The sequence below is a fragment of the Octodon degus genome, unplaced genomic scaffold (genome assembly GCF_000260255.1).
Source record: "Octodon degus isolate 3935 unplaced genomic scaffold, OctDeg1.0 scaffold00139, whole genome shotgun sequence".
Taxonomy (NCBI): Eukaryota; Metazoa; Chordata; class Mammalia; order Rodentia; family Octodontidae; genus Octodon; species Octodon degus.
The window spans coordinates 246,971-263,394 of NW_004524715.1; the positions used below are offsets into that span (position 1 = coordinate 246,971).

At 37.3% G+C, this 16,424-nt stretch overlaps 1 protein-coding gene across 1 annotated transcript in view; it reads left to right on the plus strand.

The window, feature by feature from the left end:
* Nucleotides 1-4,519: 4,519 nt before the first annotated feature.
* Nucleotides 4,520-16,424, plus strand: part of LOC101572076 (mitochondrial inner membrane protease subunit 2-like) — a 307,127-nt gene continuing 295,222 nt past the window's right edge. The window contains exon 1 of the mRNA XM_004641646.2: nucleotides 4,520-4,602. Within this exon, the coding sequence (XP_004641703.1) occupies nucleotides 4,520-4,602 (83 nt within the window). The remainder of the gene's footprint in view (nucleotides 4,603-16,424) is intronic.

The following is a 16,424-nucleotide window of genomic DNA, read 5'->3' on the forward strand; positions in this document are numbered from 1 at the left end:
TAATGCTTAAAATTTACTTTGACCGACTTTATATGCTTATATTTGTAATCTGAGCAACTACATTGAAGTCAGCAATGTGCAATATATCAACCCTGTTGAATTCCTGTCATCTTATTTTTTTTCGTTATGTGTCATTTCTAATGTCTTTGTATTTTTTTTATTCTCTTTAAAAGGTGCTTTAGACTCCTTCATGATGTGTTGATCTGTTGAGGTCAAAGCAGTACATCAATTCTAGACTTCTGGTCCAAAACTCTGGAGAAAACCTACCTAGCTTAATCTTAAAAATAAGTCAACGGGCCAGCCAGATAGCTCATGATCTAAGTGCCTGCTTGGCAAGCATGGAAACTGGTGCTCCATCCCTGGTACCATGTGCCATGCTGGCCCTGCCCCTGGGCACACTGAGTGGGCCACCAAGACCAAGTGTGGTGGCAAATGCCTGTAATCCCAGTGCTGGGGAGGCTGAGAACAGGAGGATCACTATGAGTCTGAGCTGCATAGTGAGACCCTGTACCAAATATATATATATATATATATATATATATATATTAAAAATAAATGAAACAGAATGTTTACAGTTAAGGTACCAAAAACATTTTAAAACATTACATATTATGCAAACACTAAAATTATCAATTTAAACATCTACTGAGCAGCACAGTAATGTACATAAAGTATGGCATAACCTTTCACTTGCTACTCTTCACATATTCTGGGAGATAGGCAAATGGCCAAGAAAATAAAAACAAAGATAGTTTTAAATAACTTTTATGACATAATTCTGTAATAACTTCCTACTACTTCTATTTACATCAGAGTAACGCATTTAACAGTCTAATGATTAAAATATAGATATAGATTTTTAAGCAGTAATGGATTTAATGTTAGTAATTGCTTTTTTCATTTTGAATTATTTGATTAGATTCTTGAGTTTAATATTACATTAAAATTTATAGATATGTTTGAGGTAGTAATTCACAAGACTTTAATTATAAGTAGATAACTCATTTTACATACTCTATTTTGCTGTATGTTCTTAAAATACAAATTATTTTAAAACATGAAATACTTAATATATCTCAAGTACATATAAAACAATAGGAAAAGCAATCCATTTCAACAGAATAAAAATATTATGCCAACAATTTTAATTATTTTAAAACATAAAATACTTCTCAAAAACCATAACGTTGTTGGCATAACATTTTTATTGTGTTGAAAAGGTTTCCTTTTTATTCCAGGGAGATGGCTTAGCTGTCTAAGCGCCTGCCTAATAAGCACAAAGATCTGGGTTCAATCCCTGGTACCACATGCTGTGCTGGCCCCAGAACCCAGGCGCACCATGCTGGCCACTGAAACTGGGCATACTGGCTCATGCCTGTAATCCCAGCGCTGGGGAGGCTGAGACAGGAGGATCACTAGTAGTCTGAGCTGCATAGTGAGACCCTGTACCATTCCTTTTCATGTTGTGTCATATATGTGAAGCCTCCCACAATATTAGGTTGCAAACTTTAATCAGGTCAGGTCTCATTCTTGATTTGATGAATTTCTTCTCAAATAATGTCATACAACCCAAAGGGTTATCATTTGCTAAAAGGTGTCCAGATAATTTGTACCAAAAGTTTGGGCTTCAAAGCTCTTAACTTACTTAGTACTTTTTTTTTTCCTCCTGTTTTATATTCTCTTGGTTCCTTTCTTTTTTTTTTTTTCCGGCGGAACCGGGGATTGAACTCAGGCCCTTGCGCTTGCCAGAGAAGCGCTTATTCCACTGAGTCATCTCCTTAACCCCATCTCTTGGTTCCTTTCTGAGTAAAATTGGTGCACATTTTTCCTTCTGTAATTACAGATAAGAAGTTATGGTACAAATAATATTTTCTAACTTTCATTTTTTTAATCTATAAATTTTGTTGATATTTCTGTATGATTAAATCTTGTTCTGTAACATCATTTTTAAACACTGAAAGCATTTAACACATGTGAATGAACTATAATCTACTTAACCAATCTCCTGTTCTTGTTCTTGTTTTTTTTTCTAATTTTTATAGGCACAGCTTTAAGAGTCTATATAACTAAAATATTGCATACATCATTTCATCAAGATTAATTCCTAGAAGTACATTTGTTGTCTAGGAAAGAATATAAAATCTTGTCTGCCTTATGGAAAGCCATGACCGCACAATCTATGTGTGCTCGTGTTCCTAAACCCATGTAACCTTTTATCTTTATTATTTGTCAATGTGGTGAGAAAATGCTTTACTATCTTCTTGTTGAATAAGCAATTATTTGATGACCAGGGAGGCTGAACATTATTTTATGTAATACTATTGATACTAACAGTCAGAAGGGGCATTTTCTAAAACTCTGTAAGTTTTCTTATAAGGAAGACCCAGATTGCACCAATCTAAACGTATCCACATTCTTATTGTAGGTTTACAATGATGACGTTAGACTTACAGAAATACAGTATTTGCTCAATTGAATGAAGGGGAAAAGCAATCAAAACTGATCAAATTTCATTTGAAAATAAAGAATATTACTGATTGTTATAAGTAGGTGCAATTACTTTACATGATTTCTTTTCATAGTTTATTTTGGTTTTTTATATAAGAGTCACAATGAAATAAATCTTACTGAAACTACATATTTCCTTTCATGAAATCTACATTTCTAATGTATTTAATGTCTTAGATTTTGTACATTTACATTCCTTTCAAAGCCAGCTCAACTCACTTGAATTGGAAATCTTTTTATCGATGCATGATTTTCAATTATTTGGTAAATGATCGTTTACCTGATGTATGAGATGTTCCTTGAAAGGCTTCTGTGAAGTTAGAAGCCTTAAGATGTTATCAGTGGGAAATTGTCCGTATTAAAATAGTTTTACCCAGGGCCACAGATTTAGCTCAGAGGTACAGTACTTCCTGGCAGACGTGAGGTCCTGAGTTCAATTTCCATACCCACCCCTCCCCCAATAAAGAGTTGTCCATCGCTATACAAGAAATTGCCCCAGTATCCAGCTTAGAAGAGCAGATATTGGTCTCATGTGTTCTCTGGGGGTCATGGAAGCATTAGGAGCTCAGCTGGCCGGGTCAGGCTCTGGTCTCTGAGGAGGTTGCAGCCAATCTGTTAACCAGGGTTAGAGCCTAGGAAGGCTTGACGGAGTCTAGAAGGGCTGGGCTTCTCTCCTGTAACTAAGCAGGCCTGGGATCCTTACCTCCAAATCTCTCTACAGAGCTGCTCAGCAGACATGGCCTCCTCAGGGTCAGTTGTTTAGAGGAACACTTCAGGGAAGGAAGGGAAGAAGGGAGGAAGGGAGAGAGAAGAGAAGGAAAACAGAAGTGGGAGAGAAAGGTAAAGGAGAAGAATACAATATAGAAACCTTGTTTTATCATGGAATGAACTAAAAAATGAGGGATCATCATCTTTTCCACAATCTCTCAACCTTAGAGGTCAATTCTGTTACAATGTAGAAGGGGAGATGGGTAGGCAAGTAGGCAGGCAGGCAGGTAGGCAGGCAGGCAGGCAGGCAGGCAGGCAGGCAGGCAGGCAGGCAGATAAGAGAGGGATTGGGATCTATTTAAATATTACTTCAAAGAAAAGTACTGCTATACAATAGGTTAAAATAAATGATGTCATTGTTACTTATATCAAAACCTGTCAGTTTCTCTGTCTGTAACTCTGATTTAGAAATAAAAAAATCCATAATTGTCAATTGACTAAACCTAAACGTCATTTAAAGAGGTGCTCCAATTCTTTCCTTTTGTTAATATTTCTTATCTTCATTGTTTTCTGAAAGGTTTAAATACAATTCCTTTTAATTTTAAAGAAAATGATTGCATTATATAATTTTAAATGTTTAATTGTTTTCTTATATATGAATTCCTTCCTGTATATATATATATATATATATATATATATATATATATATATATATATATATATATATACTTTAGTAACCATAAGGAATTTAACAATTAACTTTATCTTTCAATCATATAAATTCTTTTTTTTTTTGTGGTCAGCTCAGCCTGCTCTGGGGTTGGTGCTGGTGTGGCATTTGGTGCTGGGGATTGAACTGTGGTCCCTGCACTTGCCTAAGCAGATGCTTTAGACCGCTGAACTATTTTGTTGGCCCAATATAATTCTTTACCCCTCAGTATGTCTTATTTTTGGAAAGTTTCAGTATTTCTCCTTTTTGTCCCAGGGATTTAAAATGAGAAACACTTCAGTAGTAACCTCATATACAAAGAATTGTGTAATAACTTTAATATAGCCTATTTTATTGTCGAATTTTTTCCATTTTTGGATTAGCACAGACATAATTGAGGATCAGGTATATAGCCTCAGTGACACAATGCCTGTCTGTCACGTGAGCACAAAGTCCTGAGTTCAATTCCTGGTGCAAGTGAGAGGGAGCAAGGGAGAGAGAGAGAGAGAGAGAGAGAGAGAGAGAGAGAGAGAGAGAGACAGAGACAGAGACAGAGAGACAGACAGAGAGAGACAGAGATTTCATTGTATAACCATGTCTTTTTATTGTAGGTCTCCTAAAAACCCACAACAGAAAATCATTAAGAGGGTGATTGCTCTGGAAGGAGATATTATAAGGTAAGTACTGTTGTTAAATTCAATTATAAAATATGCTGATTTTTTATTTCATTATAAATCACATTACTTGGAAAACTCATCTCAATACAAGGAATGCTAGAGCTTTGAGACATTCACCACAGGTTGCTGCTGCTTTTGTGGGCATTGCTTGGCATTTTGAAATGTAAAGCATACATATGTAAGCTGAATGACCATGTCATTATTCTGAAATTGTGAGGCATAAGAAAACATACATTCAACAAAAGTTAACCGTTTGTGTGACCATTAAATCACTGTTCGTCAGATATTCAATTTAGCACAATTATTTTAAGATTATGATGGCAAAGTACATTTTAGAACAAACTTAACTCCACATCACTAGCCATCCATGAAATCCAAATTAAAACAACACTGAGATACCATCTCACCCCAGAAAGAATGGCTATCATAAACAAATCAACTAACAACAAATGTTGGAGAGGCTGTGGGGAAAAATGAACCCTTCTCCACTGCTGGTGGGAATGTAGACTGGTGCAACCATTATGGAAATCAGTGTGGAGACTCCTTAAGAAACTAGGACTGGAAATCCCATTCAAACTAGCTATCCCCTTTCTGGGAATTTTCCTGAAGGAACCAGAGGAATGTCATCGATAGTGTGGTGTGTGCCTAAGGAGAGTCACATGGAGATAGAACATTCTTTCAGGCTTTCACAGAGAGCAAATTGGTCAAGCAATGGCCATGACTCATCCACATGGCTGACACTGACAAAGGAACTACATAGTGCGGTACAGGATTTTGGGATGAGTCCTGAGGGGACTTGGCTGACTGTGTCAGATACAAAAGTTACATTTTTTTATTATATAAGTCTTGCTTTATCTTGATCTTAACCATTCAGCAGAGAAGTGTAGAAATGAGGTGTGAAAAGTGAAGCCAGGTTAATATGCTGGGCTGTGGAAGCCTAAAGTCATCAGATTTGGATATTGTCAGTCCTGTGGATAAACCACTACTATTGTGGAATACTGGACTATACTGGAATATTTTGCTGAATTCATGCACGTACAATATTTGGATGGTAATGGAATATCCATCTCTGATAAAACTGAACAGAAAAAGGTGATATAAATGAAGGACAATTTTGTATCTGTATATACAAAATAGTTAGGATAGATATGTAGCTACTTTCTCTTAATTCAATAGAGAAAAAGATCTGTACTAATAGTATCTGGGCATGATATCATGTCTGCATCTTGTGTTATGAATGACTACTACAAAGACAACAATATGCAGTGTATTAATTCTTGTAACTTTCCTACCAACCTGTTTTGAAGCTGTCACATGGCAATTTTTTCTCAATAAAATTAATCAAAAAAAACCTTAAGAACATTTTATGGGCCGGGGAGATGGCTCACTGGAATAAGCGCTTCCCTGGCAAGTGCAAGGGCCTGAGTTCAATCCCCAGTTCTGAAAAAAAAAAAAAAAAGAAGAAATACCTAAGGACTTTATGGGCCAGGGAAATGGCTCAGTGGAATAAGTGCTTCCCTAGCAAGTGCAAGGACTTGAGTTCAATCCCCGGTTCCGAAAAAAAAAAAAAAGAACATTTTATTACTTTAGCAGCAAATACAAAGGCCAGGAAGAATCCTTTTTATAATTACAGAAATATAAGAAAATTGCAAAGCATGTGAAGCTTAAACTACTGAACGAACAAGAATATAATTTGTAAATAATAAAATTATTATAATCTATGTTGAAACAACATATTTATTATCTTTGTCAGTAAATCAAGAATATTTGATAAAAGGGAAGGCCAGATAGCTCAGTGGACTAAAGCACCTGCTTAGGCAGAGTCCAATGGCCGGGGTTTGGTCCCTGGTGTGCTGTGCTAGCCCCGCCCCTGGGATGCTTTGAGACAGCAAATGAGACTGGGTGTGGTGGCGCATGCCTGTAATCCCAGCATTTGGGAAGCTGGAAATAGGACAACCACTGTGAATCCGATCTATGTAGTGAAACCCTGTAGGCTTGTACTAAAAGAAAAAGAATATTTGAAATGGAGCAATTAGTTATATGGCATCTTATATCTTGATTTTAAAGTAAGAAATAAAAGACTTGTTATATTCAAGTATGTACAATATACAGCCAAAAGACTTTGAAAACAGTATTCAAAAGTAGTCTGATCCTATTTTTCCAAAGTTTCACCTTAGAATATCTACGTAGATGTTAGTACAGATTAAGTAATCTCAGTACAATGAACTTCCATTAGCCTAGAGAAAATTCTGGACCAGAATTCTCAACAGATAGCCAGAAAATGTCTGGGAACCCCTGGGACCCTTTCTGGGAATCTACACAATCAAAACTCTTTTTCTTTTTTATATTAGCACATGTTTGCACTACATAGAAATTACTTTCAGCTTGGCAGGCTGGATCAAGATATGATATGTATATTTCTCAAAGCTTTTTTCCTAATGCTAAGAATTTGTCCTTTCCACTCTCCTTTTGTGAGTGTACAGTGGAATTTCCCAGATGTGTTATCCATCTTGCAGTACACTGAATACAGGAGCCGAAATGACAAGCTGTGTTCTACTAAACCAAATGCTAAAAAGATTTTTAAAAAGCACAAAAAAGGCACAAGTATTTTTGCTTTTTTAGAAACCAACTGTATTTCTGTTTAAAATATATTTTAGAATATCTTTTATTATAATTCTTTTAAAGTAAATCGATAAACATTTCTTTTGAAATAAAATAATTATTTTAAACTTTTAAATATTGTAAATAGTGATAACAGTATCCATGTAAACAAATATGCTTTGAAATCTGAACTATTTTTAAGCACGTAAAGGAGTGCTCAACCAAACAATTTGAAGACTTGCTAAGTGGCCAGACACTTTTAAATCAAGATTGAAGACTTTCAAATAGCCTGTATGATAGTAATGGAACTGTTGTATTGACATATGGTTTATATTTATGAACATTTGTTCAGTCTCCTTTTAAAACTTTTCTTGAGATACAATTTAAATATCCATTTAGAAACATCTAAATAATTTTAGTGGGCTGGGGAGATGGCTCAGTAGAATAAGTGCTTCCCTGGCAAGCTTAAAGGCCTGAGTTCAATACCGGTTCCACCACAGAAGAAATAAAATAAATAAATAAATAAATAAAATTTAAAAAAATTAAAAAATGAATAAATAATGTTGGCATTTAAGGAATGGTGTGAGGGTATGACAGCAGTATTGTTAGTGTCAGCAAGCCTCGCAACCTTTCTTGTAGGTGAAGTAAGTCAGTCGTAGATAACTCCGTGTTGCAGGATTCCCCTCATAGGAAATATGCAGAATAGACAAATTCGTAGAGACAGAGGTAGATAAGCAGTGCCCGGAACCGTGGAGGGGGTGGGAGGCACTGCTAAGGTGCAGAGTTGTTTGTTTTGGTTTTGAGGAACATGAAGATGTCATAATTCTAGATGACAATGATGGATGCACAATTCTGCTAATATGATAAAAACATTCAGTTTTATATTTTAAACTGGTGAATTGTATTTTATGTGACTTGCATTTCATTAAGGCTAATTTTTTTTTTTAATCCAAAAGAATCGATCAACAAAACAAGCAAAAATGTCATATATGTAAAGTTCTGCTAAGTTCTGTGTGATCACCTTCCCTTGATGTACCTGGTGTTTTCCAGGCAGACTAGTTCACTCTGGTTACCTTTTGCTCCCTCTCTTAGTCAAGAGAGAAAGAGGGAGTATGCTCTTATGGCTCTGGGTCAAGCGAAGTGTCTTAGCTTACCGGGTGCAGATCTACGAAGTTTGAATTCATCCAGTTGTGCCTGGCTTGTGTCTGGCTGCTGTGCTCAGCTTCTTCCTGCTGCAGCCCTTGGAAGGGAACCTGCTGTGCCCCTCTGGCAAGAAGGTTTGCTCTATAGTTGGGTGGTTCTGGCCCTAGCCTCTCTGCAGGGACTTCAGCTGCAGTTTCACCCCGGGCCTGTATGCCTGGCCTGTGCTGGATCTGGAGGGGTCAAGAGAGTAGGACAGAAGGACTCACTCACAAGTGGTCCTGGGCTGGGTCTGGAGAGATCCAGCAGGCAAAGGAGAGCACAAAAGCTCTCCCACACACTCGCTGGGCCTGGGCTTGGGCTGGGCCTGGAAGTTCTCACATGCCAGGACTGGGCAGTTCTGGAGGGGTTCGGAGGGGTCCTGAGAGCACGGCTGAAGGTCTCACTCACATGCCGGGCTTGGGCTGGGTCCGGAGGGATTCAGGGGAACAGGGGAGCCATATGTAAAGTAATTTAACAGAATTAGGGATGCTGAGGGATCCACTTTATGTTATAATCCAAAGAGAACACAGCTTCCAATTCAGATTTATCCTTATCGGTCACTAGCTGAACAGCCAACAGCGGGGCAAGTGCAAAGCCTGGGCAGACACAAAAATCTCTGTGCCATCAGAACCCCACCTGAGACTTCTCTAAGAGCAAGCTGGGCCGGTTGCTTTCCTCAGCAAAGGCTAAGATGGGATTCCAAGAACAAAGCAGGAGTGAGAGCAGGCCAAGGCTAATGGCAGAGCTTTGGGGCTTCCAGGAAGGGTGTTGGTGGTGCCATGGTCTAGGGCTGTGCCCTCTTTGCCCATGCTTGGGGGCATGCAGCCAGCACATGCATACTGCATACTGGCCCTGGGGACACTTGGTCCCATTTAAGACCCTTCAGTAGAGCTCCTCTGTGGAGCTGTGGGTAACATAAAGAATGGCAGTGTGTTAGGACTTTCTATTGGCCTGGCTCCTAACTCAATTTAAAGATTAATCAGAAAAATGATCTTTTTTTTTTTAATGTTCTGTGTTTTTTAAAGAAAATGTAAAATTTATTTTCTTTGAAATTTTGGTACTTAAACATTCTAGCCTTTCTGGGCTTTAAATAAATAATTGAATATATTCATACAATAATTTGTAACAGTGTTGAAAATTGTTCAGGGATAATAAGATAACAAATATATCATTTCCTGATGTACTTCCCTCTGTGACGTGTAATTAAAATGGCAGATTGTATGTAAAAGAAATCATAGAAATATGCTTTCTAGATACAGGTAGATGTCATTCTCCTAATAGTGGCCTGGCTTAGGACATGCAAGGTGCTTTGGCTTACAGTGTGGCTTTTACAGCATCAACTTCTATAAATATTACTGTATTACTTAATATTAAAGCTAAGCACAAGTGTAGATTATTCTGCCTTTGGAAGTATTTGATATTTCATATAATGATCAGAGAGAAAAATGTTACTTTTCAGGATTTAGTTACACTTAATGTAAGCATCAGGAGTATTTTTAAATTGAATTACACATAGAGGATAGAGAAAAACCAAAACCTTTTCAGAGGGTGACCCTGTTAAGGACTTAATTCAATCTTCTGTTTAATGTGCAGTACTGTTTAAATTACAGGTTACTAAAGGCAGATATGTGGTGAAATGCAGTTTTAAGAACACTAATTTTGTGTATACATGAGGAAGCAAGGACAGTAAGGAGCCAAAGGTCAGCCAAGCCTCAGTGAAGAACAGTAATGGGGAACTTGTGCTTTCTGTCACTTGGCCTTGTATGTACTGACACCTTGCCTTCGCTTGTCTGTTCTGTATTTCAGTTGGTTTTTGCAGCATTGGAAACTGCTTACTTCTTGGAATGTTCCTTCTTAAGTTTTTTGAGAAAAATCTCAGTGTACCCTTTGAGATTATGTTACCTAAGATCTGTCCATCTGATAAACTGCTGATTGAACAGTTAACCAGCTGCCTCTGCAGTAGGTGTCCTTGATCCACTCAGTGATTGCCAGGTCCCTTGGTCCACCATGCCTCATAAATGGAAGGAACCTAGTTCCAGGGGTTTGTGGCTAGAAAAGATGCTCTGAGACATCCTAGAATAAGGCTTTGCAGTGAGCAGTCACTTTGCCCAGAATTACTCCTGAACTTTCAGTTCAATAAAACTCATCCCTTCTCCTTTGTTGTTGGTTTAATATTACTTACTCCTCAAGGAAGATAAAAACATTTTTTAGTTAAAAAATAAAACAGCCTATAGAACTCAAAATACTGCAGTGAACATCCTTGCATATACATCTTTGTACACTTATTGTTTCTGTAGAACATAGCTGGAAGTGGCAATATTAGGCTGAGCTGTGTTTTGTGGGGGTTGATTGTTATTATTTTCAGTTCTAACTGATACTGCCAAATTTCCCTTCCAGGAAATTTTAATTCATTTACATTCAGCATCAGTAGATTTAATACTATTCTTTGAGGAAATTGATTTAAAGGTCATAGGCAATGGAAAGTGATAGACTTCAGATTCAGACGTTGAAACACTGGAGCACAAATTTCAAACTAGCTTTAGATGCCTAGATTATATTGCATATCGTTTCACCCACAATGTAAACTTTAGTGCTGTTCATTTAATGAACACAGGAGTAGGCAGCAGAGAGATGTGAGTGAACAAGTTTCCCACCTTCATGCTGCTTCCTTTCTAGTAGTTGGAAGCAGAGAGAAAGTAAACGTGTATGTAACACATGATGCAACATTAGGTGTCACAGGAGCTATGAAAAGAAAAGGGATAGAGGTTGAATGGGGCTGAGTTTTAGGAAATGTGCTCACGTGCAAACCTCTGTAATTATTTGACAGGTGCTAAAGTTAAAGAGGAGAGGGAGAAAAGGGTGCTAGATTTTAGGCTAAGGACAACGCAGACCAAGGAAATAACAAAGACAAATATGACATGGATACATATTCATTAAATTTAAGGAAGGGCCGGGGAGATGGCTCAGTAGGATAAGTGCTTCCCTGGCAAGCGCAAGGTTCTGAGTTCAATCCCCGGTTCAGCAAAAAAACAAATAAATAAATAAATAAATAAATTTAATGAATTGCCAATGGGTAAAGGAAAGGAATTGAAGTAAGAGGAGCTGAGAGCTCTGCGGAGGTTTGTAATTGCACTAAGAACTTGGGATTTATGTTTGAAAGATGGGGGCCAGGGAGATGGCTCAGTGGAGTAAGTGCTTCCCTGGCAAGCACAAGGGCCTGAGTTCAAGCCCCGGTTCCAGGGGGAAAAAAAAAGATGGCCAGCATGGAGAGGGGTTGCAGTGGTGAGGCGGGCTGATCTGATTGGATCAGTGTCAGCAGTCTGACTTTTCTATCTGGTCTGAGTATTTCTCCTTTAAGAAAATAATGTCTAGCGTCTTGTAAATGTAGTTAAGTGTGCTTGTTTATGAGATGCATGATAACTACTTTTGGTTTGTTTTCAAGGACTCAGATAAAAGTAGTCACATTATTTATAATCACACTCCTCAGGGTGATTATATTGACAAGATAAAAGAAGAGTTGAAGTATTTGTTAAGAGAATTTAGCCAAATATTCCTAAGATTGCAAAACAGAAGATTGTTGGGCGTCTTTACTTTTGATATCAATTTTGATTAAAATCTCATGGTAATTGCTTGATTTACTGAATCTCTTTACTATGAATGTAGTTAATTTTATTATTTTGACCCAAATGGGTATGCTTATCTATAATACTAACAATAAAAAGCTAATGAAAGCAATTTTCAGACACACTCATTAGTTCCACTAAGATATTTTTCATAGCTATTTGATTTTTCTTACTAATTTGTTATGACACATGTAGAAGCACTGTTTTAGAAAGGCCTCAAATGAATCTAAAGCACTAAGCAAGGCACACCGGTGTGAGTCAGCCACACTTGAGGCTCCTCAAGCATCACATTCGCATTTCTTTTTTTGTTTTAACTTGGCATTTTCTTTTTTATTTTTATTTATTTATTTATTTATTGGCAGAACCGGGGATTGAACTCAGGCCCTTGGCTTGCCAGGAAGCACTTATTTCACTGAGCCATCTCCCCGGCCCCTTCTTTTTTATTTTTAAAGAGAATTAAAAAAATAGTAAAAACAATTTTAAATGCTACAGAATTTCACTAAACAAAATGATAGGAATTCAATAATGATTGTTATATTGCATTTTGTTGTCTTCAGTTTATTCAGATTACCAGAAATGAACATGTAAAATTGGTCAAAAGTTTTAAAAAGAAGAAAGAATACTAAGCGTTAACTGTTTGTTTAAACATTTGCATTTCTGTCACACAAATCCTCTCTATCCAACTCCGCACGCTTACTCTGATTTATAAAACCTACTTTCCAGGATTTTGGAATCTAGGCCTCCATGTAGGAACCTTAAGAAAGAAAGTCAATAGTGTCCTCTTAGTTCCCAGAGCAGAAGGTAACCATATAATTTAAGTTCTAAATTAGGGCATTTTGGGAGAATGAAAGAGGGTAATGTTAAAATTGCATTGGGGTAATCCACATAAACTGAGACATCCAGGACAAACTGTAACAAGTGGTCACCCAACCAGTGCACTGAAATCTACTTTTAATTCACTTCATTTAATTTGATTTTGATTAGTTTGTGGGCATGCTTGTTCAGACTAATTGTGGGTAGTGGTTCCAGGAAACAGAATCCCTTCCGGGCCCCAGGCAGGAGTTAGGCATGGAGCTGGCCAGAGCCACAGCACAGTGCTTTTTGTGTGGGAGAGCTTGGTGCACAGCCTTCTGTGTCTCCTGACACTGGAGAGCAGGTGGGGGCAGGGAGTCCCTAGCTGTCCCTTGCTGCAGAATATTTAAATGATCATCCTTCTTCGAGCCTAAAGACTATATTGCAGGATGTCAAAATACCCTAATTTATTAAAAATAACTTTCTTGTATTAGCAAGAAAAACATCTATTGAATCTCAAGAAATTAAGCATTTTAAAGTCTGTTGATTTTAAATGGAGTATTGAAGATACTGAAATCAATATTAGCCCATCACAGATAGCTGCATCATATTACGTTTCAGCAAATGATGAAGCTTTGTAGGAAGCAGAACAGAACTAAATTCAATTTTGCCCCAGTAAAACTACAAATGATGCTTGTTTAATAACTTCTTTTTTGTCGTTGGTAGAGTAATTCTGAATAATAGAAGCCTAATGTGTCTGCATGACTGTCCTCCATGTCTTGATATAGGACACTTTTGGTAGATTAGACATTAGGGATGTTTTCTGTGCTGAAAGGAGGGAAGGATGTCCAGGACTTTGATACAGATGAGTGAATAAAATGTTTTGGAACTTGAGAATTGAAGGGTCCTTCTGAGGACGGGAGATTTTTGTTCACTGGTCCCCAGTTGTTAGTAATTTAAGTAAAAGGATTTCTGAAATCTGTGAATACTCTTACCCTAGTTTACTGTGAGCCTTGCATTATTACCCATCAAAATGGTCTTGCTCATCTTCCTCTGTTACTTAAGTTCTGACCAATGATGCTACTTAGTAAATAAGGTCTTCCATGCTGAAATTTGTTATCTCAGCATCTCTGCAAGGAGTTCATTATCACTGGATAAGAGGCATTCTCAAAAAAGTCCAGTTTTCTTATGTCACCATTATAAATCATTAATAAAGTCCAGTTATTCTTACGTTTTTGCTAAAGAATTACTTTTATAGATTAAATGGCAACTATGCCTTTATGAAAATATATAATTGTATGTGACTGTATACTGTAGTTGTATCAGTTAGGAAATGTCAAATTGCTAAAAAAATGAATATTTTAACAATTGCCCTTAATTTCTGAAGGAGAGATATTCAGTTCATATCCAGAAATACTGATTATGATCTTATATAATGATCAATGTTGTTACATACAAATGTTGAGTTTTTAAGTCCAAATAATTTCTGTATACAATTTAGCAATGTCCGTAGGTTTACTGGAGGTACTGTATCAAATATGTACACTTTCGATCTAAGAGGGTGTGATATCTGTTGAAAATTAAATACCGTTTAGTTTGAATTTCTTTATCCAATAAAGGTGAGACTAATTGTCACTATTAGTGTAATGTTCTTCCTTGTTAGTTTCTCTAGTTTCATTTTCAGCCTTGGTTCTCTTCTCTCTTGAGCAGACTCATAGTGGTCCTCCTGTTTTCAGCCTCCCAAGCACTGGGATTACAGGCATGAACCACCACTCCCAGTCTCAATCGCTGTCTCAGTGCACCCAAGGGGTGGGGCCAGCATGGACCGAACCCCAGTCTCATGCATCTGCCTAAGCAGGCACTTCAATCTACTGAGCTATCAGAGTTCTTTTATAGATAGAAAATCTTCCATACATTTATTCAATCATGCATGGTCATTCATGAATTCCTTGCATATAGAGTATAGGCCATGAACACAAACTATTACTTCATACTGTCTTGATTCAGGGATGTGTTTAATTGAGATCCAATTATTTTCACTTAAGGTGTTACCTTTCTGTACTGCTTAATTTTGTAAGACTAATTTTCTGAATCTATAAGATGAATATTGTAATACTACTACACACTACATGGGGCTTTCTTGAGAATTACATGAAATAAAAGATACGATTTGATGAGCACAGGGCCTGGTACACTGTGTTTAGAAAGTATCGGATAGTATTAATAGCTGTTATGATACCTTCTGTATTTGCTTTTCACTAGACACTGTGCCAGGATCTAGGGTTATAAATGCTAAAACCCTTGCATTGTGAGTTTGTAGTCAGATGATAAGATATCAAAGGCAGCAAAACTGATAAAGTTTAGTGAGAGCGAATTGCTACTTTGGTAGTGTGCTAAAATTCCCTGGACTTTAGGGAGAACATCTTGCCAACTAGAGGAGCTGGTCTATACTGATAACAACTTTCCATGGAAGTTCAAGATAAGGAAAAACATGAAGCTTCTTTCTTAATTGCAAAGCAACTGCATACTTAGTATGTGAAATTAAACAGTAACATAGCATAGGAAACAAAAAGAAATGTTTTTTTCCATCTATCCCTAATCATACCCCAAGACATACATCTGCTGTATAGTGTTCTAATCTATGTCTCATAGCAGGAGGTTGAAAGGATTAGGAAAGTATTTTACAGTTGCTTTTTCTTGAATATTGCACTAATATTCTTGAGATAAATCTTTAAGACTTGCATTTCCCTGTGTGTATGTTTTACTAAGCTAAATATTTTACCCTTCTATATTTGTGTATTCCCATATGAGGTAGGTATTTGAAAACATAACAAATTCTGGAATTATTTCTTAAATCCTAAAATAGTCCTGGAAATAATATACACAAAGATACTATGAATGTATTAGAGAGAAGCAGTGATACATAATCTAGACAAAACATTCAGGGACATGAAAATAAGTATTGAATAATGTCCTCATTATTCAATATTCTTGTTAAACTCACAATATCAGTGAGGCAATATTCAAATCATCATGTCTTTTCTAGGCAATTCATGAGTGAAACAGTGGAGCTGCTTCAGGTAGGAAGCAGAGTGACTTAGCTTAATAAGAAAAATCTCTCCAGTGGGGAGCCCAGCAAGATGACGTGACCTGGCTTGATCCTCAGCCACATCCTCAGCAAGGAGGCTCATTGGGAAAGATCATCAGCAGTGCCTGAGGTTTCATGCTTTTCACTGAGCTCCTTTTCTTCTCTTCGACTGGCCTGGGAACTTGACTCCTTAGTTCTGTGGTGAGCCTCACTTCTCCTCAAGATGTAGAAAGATGCCATAGAGGGCTGGCTCCTTTGGAATCTGATGTTTCCTAGCACCTGGAGCTGACCAGGGTAATACTCTAGGGAGCCTTCTTTACTGCTGGCTCAGTAATGTTTCTTACTAATATAGCTTTTACATGTTGTGAACTCCAAGGAAAATAGGGACCTGGGATACAGCTCAGTGACATAAGCACCTGCCTGGCAAGCTCAAGGACCTGGGTTTGGTCCCTGGTATGGCATGCCGTGCCAGCCCATGGTACAAGACCCTGTACCAAATAGATAAATAAATTTTTTTAAAAAGAGACATTAACTTT